The sequence below is a fragment of the Alosa alosa genome, chromosome 8, assembly GCF_017589495.1.
Source record: "Alosa alosa isolate M-15738 ecotype Scorff River chromosome 8, AALO_Geno_1.1, whole genome shotgun sequence".
Taxonomy (NCBI): Eukaryota; Metazoa; Chordata; class Actinopteri; order Clupeiformes; family Clupeidae; genus Alosa; species Alosa alosa.
The window spans coordinates 15,702,912-15,709,058 of record NC_063196.1 but is presented as its reverse complement, the minus strand read 5'-3'; the positions used below and the strand labels follow the sequence as shown (position 1 = coordinate 15,709,058).

The 6,147-nt window shown below is 40.3% G+C and overlaps 1 protein-coding gene across 3 annotated transcripts in view; it reads left to right on the top strand.

The window, feature by feature from the left end:
- Positions 1–2,340: 2,340 nt before the first annotated feature.
- Positions 2,341–6,147, top strand: part of LOC125299457 (adhesion G protein-coupled receptor F5-like) — a 68,678-nt gene continuing 64,871 nt past the window's right edge. For all 3 annotated transcript variants that reach the window (XM_048250739.1, XM_048250736.1, XM_048250735.1), the window contains exon 1: positions 2,341–2,427. In XM_048250739.1, the coding sequence (XP_048106696.1) occupies positions 2,388–2,427 (40 nt within the window). In that variant the 5' untranslated portion in view covers positions 2,341–2,387. The remainder of the gene's footprint in view (positions 2,428–6,147) is intronic.

Below are 6,147 nucleotides of genomic sequence, written 5' to 3'. Positions count from 1 at the left end.
AATCAGTCATGGGTGTGTTTTGGGCGTAACATCATTTAAAGCAACACCAAAGAGTTTTTTGTACCTTAAAATAATGTTTCCAAAATTTTTTCCGTGGTTCATCAACTCGTAACAGGGTGAACGGCACTTCTGCATTCGCTTCGCGGCCCTCTATAGGCTATAATCGCACTATGTAAGTTTGCCAGATCGGGTAGCGGGTTTGTAGTTCGATGGAATGAGACATAAGAAACTACAAATTTGACTTGCATGATGTCGCAATACATCGTACTTTCATAAAATCATGCAACATGCGACAGAGGAAAAGTTCTTTGATGTTGCTTTAAACGAATGAGAATGACATCTGTCATTCCCTTTAATTGCGCGGAGTGCAACTTCAAACTGTGCATCGGTATTTTTTTTTTCCAGCTGTGCTCTCGGCTAATCACTTTTAACAGTCATTACCAATTTGCAAATTATGGTGAATAACTACTCATTGTGAGATGTATTTCGTAATATCTTTATTCTAATTATGTTTCCCATTGTAGCCTAATCATGTAATTTGTAATGTGTTGCATGGATGATAGAAAAAATTGGTGCTTTGTGCACCCGCCCATCTGACTGTTGATAATGCGCTTTTAAAATAAACAACTCGCCATGGACTTCTGACCAGTGGGATGTACTACAAACCTCGCTGAACATCCCCAGGCTTTCTTCGGATAACCTAGATCGACAAATATGAAACTCGTAATCAAAGTTAAACGGTACCACGAAGCTCACTGATGACTCAATTTGTCAAGCCAGGTTTTCCTCTTTAGGTTCAATGCGCGTTCACATAAAAAGGGCGTTTATCGTGTCATTTTACTCACCGTCAGAAAATGGATAGATCAAGAGCGCTGTATTTCACTCAGGACGAACAGGTTATCATTATGAACTCCTACAAGGAGTTCAAGCAGCAAATCACTGCGAGGGGCAACACTGTTGCTCATAACAAGGCTAGGGTGGCATGCTGGCAAAAAAATAGCAGATAGTGTAAATTCGTAAGTGAAGTCTCCTGCATATTGTCTGCAAAATAAGTAGGCCTATGCCACAGGCTGAATTGTTATCCGATTTCAACTTGAAAAAAAATGTTCAACCTGCTTAGTGTAAATGTATCTTATTCTGTAATCTAATCAACCACCTTATGCAAGAATCATATACCATATGTTTGAAACAATTGGGAGTGTACCGCCACACATTTAGTGGTTTTGGATGACCTGAAAGTTGATAGAATCCTTCCTTCACAGTTTGAGTGGGCAAAAAGCCAGGAAATACCATGAACACGTCTAATAATTTATTGAGTGCAGCTACAACCTTTTGAATTGCACGGCACACCGTGTTTTTGCTTAGATTTTCCGCATCACCAACTGCATGTGTTCCCGTGGCAAAAAAACGCAGTGAAACACAGACACACTGCGGAACAGTAAGCGCACGCCTTCTTTTTGTGGCATTAACTACATAAGGTCCAACAAGGGCGATCAAATAGCGAATGCCCTCTGATGAGAACCTGTATCTCTCATAAAGAATATCCTCAGGCAATGCTAAAGGATCGGATCTGTCCCGAAACACCCTCTGTCTCCGGAGGGACAGGCTACGTGTGTAGGCTACGGCCCGTAGACATAGGCTACATTGCTTGAGAGTTAACTCCAAAAAAAATCTAAGATGGAGGAGCTATGCGCTCAATTTATTAAATCGTGAGCTCCTTTTAGTAAATAGTGCTCTCATTTTACAAAACTTAAAGTGAGAGCACAATTTAGTCAAATGAGTGCAAAATTTAGCAAATGAGCCCACTATTTAGTACACATACATAGTATACAATTTACAAAATTAAGCTACAAAAATTAAGGTGAGAGACTAGACTGTGAAAAATTAAGTTTACACAGGTGGAATGATCATTATTTCACCAGGTGCACGAGTTCACAAATTGTCAAACGAACATTGTGCACTCACAGATGTGTCGATCAGGGGTGTAGTGGTAAACTATGAATTATGTGATCACAGTAAGGTGGACTGCGCCATATCCACATATTGTGAATGTGGATAATACAGTGTGAATTTTGAATGTTAAAAGTTGCAATTGGTTAATAAATTCTTTTGAGAGGTAGATAAACTCTAATAAGAGGTAGATAGACTGGAAAAACCTAAGGTGAAATTTCAGATTTCACAGTTCAGATTAAAAATCACGTGTGTCTACAGTGCGTGGGCCATGATTTGATGCCTGGCTGCACTTGTTGAGCCGTAGTTTTTTTCACACAATTGTTCTTACCCACGCATATGACGGCACAGCAAAGAAGGTATGTCTGAAATGTTCCTGGACTGGAGTGACCCAACCCTCTGTGATAAAAAAACCAGGTGAATACTTTCTTTTTATAATGTGTCCAAGTGAAAGAATGGAAGGATGCTACAAAAAAAGTGAGTGGACTCATCCCATCCATCTGCTTTATTTATTCTGTTTGATCATTTAGGGCTTTTAAAGGTTAGCACAGGTATGTCTGTTTTCCTGTTATATACCCTGAGTTAACATTTTTGTAGATTAATTGAAATACCATACAGCAGTGTAGTCGTGTAGTGTATGGTCTTTATAAAGGTGCAGAGAGATAAAATGATTGTTGACAACACCTAGGTCATATTAGAAATAAGGAGAAATAATTTACTCAGTCAGCTCTAGCCTACCAGGTTTGTTTTCTCTTGCATTTTGTGAGCCACATATACAGAATAAGATAACCCTCAGAACAACATGCATTAAGGTATACATTTGTCTTAACATATGTATCTGATTAAATTGAACAAATACACCATGTTTTCTGTTATCACACAAATTATTCCATTGACCTTTTCCAAAAGCTCTTTTGTGTCAGAAGTTAGCAAACCTGTATTTTAATTAACGTATCAAGTGAGGACGTGTGGGTGTGGGTTAGCACTACTAGGCTACTGTCTACCTCCTACACTCTTACTGTAAATAAATTAGGCTAATGCAAACAGGTCTAGCAGCCTTTGGCTGCAGAAATGCTCTGAAAACTGTAGTTGTGTGGTGTGTGAAGGATGAGGAGGAGACGGAGTATAGAGATCTGGTCATGTTGTGGAAACAACCACTTCCTCTTAAATGTGGCCAAGACAATAGCCTAGAAATTACATTACATTTAGCAGACACTTCTTGACCAAAGTGACTTACATATGTCCCTCTATATTACAAGGGATCACATTGTCCCCAGAGCAACTTGGGGTTAAGTGCCTTGCTCAAGCACAACGGTCGAAGCCGGGAATTGAACCGACAACTTTCAGGCTACTGCACGCTAGCCCAGCTCCTTAACCACTACGCTACCACCACCCAGCACCGTAGCAGGGTAGTCTAGCAACTCTCCGTTGGCTGCGAGCTGGAAAAATGAAACTTCAATCAGGCCAATCACATCGTATATAGAGTCGGCAACGGTTCCGTGTGAATTCTCTGCTACTTGAAAACAATGAAAATGGATGCTGCTGCTGGTTAAATGTGTGCAGCAGGATGTTAAACATTGTCAGGAGATAAAAATCTGTGACATGAAATTAAGTTCTCGGCTTCCTAACTGAAAGGAGAGAGCATGCACAAAGTGTGTTGGGCCGTTCTCATGTTGATTGTGTGTGTAAACAATGGATAGATACATAGGCTGAGGGTTAGATGGTTAAGTAATTATTAAAGAGGCCCTATGCAACAATTTTTAGCAAAAATGACCTTAATTATGCAGGTTAAGAGTCGTTCTGATGGTTCTACAACACTTTTGGGTCGTTTGGTGGGTGCTTCGTCTCCCCTAGTGCTTCTCAGCGGAAAAACCGAATATGCAACTTTTTGAATCGCGGTCGAACACATCCGGATGTAACTTCGGCGGAAATACTCGAAAATGTAGTCAGATTGTAGTTTCTAGACTGTAAAACGGACTCCGACTTGGCTTTGTTGCTGTTGAAATTGTAAGTAGCCTACCCTTGGATGAACTTCGTTTTTGTAATGTGATTTGATAGTCTCTTGGACAATGTGTTTGCTCAACCGTTTTATTGTGAGCCCTATGTGTTTAGCTTGGTTTATTGATGGCTAACTCGCTAGCTAGTGGGGATTTAGCGTAGCAGTCACTTGCTATCGAAGCTGCAGGGGGAGCTATGTTGTGAAAAATGGCAGCCCAAATCAGACAAAAACCCAGAAACAGCGAAGGAATAATCAGACCTGCATAGGGCTTCTTTAAGAGAAAAAACATGATTATCTGACTCCATAAGATTAATGACTTGTATCTCTAATAGATTACCAAGTAACTGGTTTATTATCTACAGTATAGGGTAAAACATGGCATGGCACAAGGCTTTGAGATATGCAATTGGTGGGTAAATTAACAGTTTATTAGGCATTAAGCCTTAACGGTAAATGTATACCCAAAATCACTTAAGTTGAATGTAAAAGTAAACTCAAGTAGGTAAACATAGCCTACTGTAACAGTGGAACAAAAGGAAGCTTAACCAAAACAACAAACTTAAAGGAGAATTCCGGTGTGATATTGACCTAAAGTGTGTTGAAACATGATACCGAATGTGAACGTATGTCTCATAGCCCACCTCGGCTTGTCCCCTGCACTCCAAAATCTGGCGCTAGTTAGCCGATGCTACCAACAGCTTTTTCAATGGTGGTGCTTCGGCATCGGGCTAGCCATGCAAATAAATCACTGTTTTACACCATTTACGAGACTTCCGAGGGCCCTGACATTTAAAACGAGACATTGAGAACTTTGAAAAAGCACTGGTAGTTTACTTACAAGACGATTTATACAGACAGTATCAGGGCTCTCAAGTTTTGAGGACCGGCAAGAGTGACATTCCCCGTCGACAATCAACTTGACTTCAAAGGGTATTCTGAAACCATCTGCTTTTGGAACGTAAAAGGCTGGTCTTACAACATGTAAGTCTACTGTTTCTAGTGCAATTTTCTTTGCAGCCATCTGTTGGGGCAGCAGCATCAGAGCAAATGACACCAACAAATTCAACAGGCCATATTTTAACGATCTGAAACTCACAGTCTTAAGCAGATGGCTTAGGGTGTGGCCAGTCCAAAATAGCTATCTCAGTGTAAGATCGCTGATTAGTTTAGGATAAATTCGCCAGGCGCCAGGCACATAAAGGGTTGTTATTTTTATGGGTGTGTTTAGGGCGTAACATCCATTAAACCAATGACAGTGACAACTGGTATTCCCTTTAAGAGCAAGGAGTACAACATCAAACAGCACAACATCAAGGAGCACAACATCAAACAGCACTAAACCTTGTTTTACTAAAATGTGTGTGTGACAAACAGAGTATAGCCTACATGCATCTGCACTCGCCTATTATTTGAACTCATCCAAACTGAAACTAACTTCACTGTGGTTTCATAGGCAACAATAAAACAGTTTTACACTTAGTTGTTTACTTTCACTATTGACTGACAAGGGTTACAATCGAAAACATAGCCTGAAAAAAGCAATACTTCCCCCAATAATGTTTGAACGACTGAATAAAAAACCTAAGGATATTCATCCTACGGACAAGTCACTAAGGGCTGCTTACATTTTGTGACAGTGCACCCTCAGAATAGCTGTGCTTGTATGCACTTTTCACTTTAGACCAGGATTTTTCCTTGGTCAGTGGCGTAATGATTTTTAGTAGGTGTAAGATAGCGATTTTTGGATCATGCACCTGACCACACATATTTTTTTAATTGATACCATGGGCACAATGTTCACTCGAACTGGAGAGCATAGCGAAAAAATCATCACTGTCTTGGATGTAAGATCATCATGTGTGATCTTGGGTGTAAGATCATCAAGTGCATCATGCTTGGCGCCACGTTGTGCAGAGTATAAGATAGAGTCCATTAAGTTGATTGAAAGAGCTGCCTCTGTGCTTGGAAGTACCCCCCTAGAGCTGGTTGTTGAGAGAAGGATGCTGCAAAAACTCCTTAGCATTATGGACAACACCTCGCATCCACTGCATGGTCAGACAACAGTGTTTTTAACGGGAGATTGCTTCAACTTTGCTGTAATAAGGACTATTATAGAAATACATTCCTTCCCACTACTATAACAATTTACAATAACTCCCCTTTGCGTCATGAGAGGAGAATCATATTCTGAGAGGCAA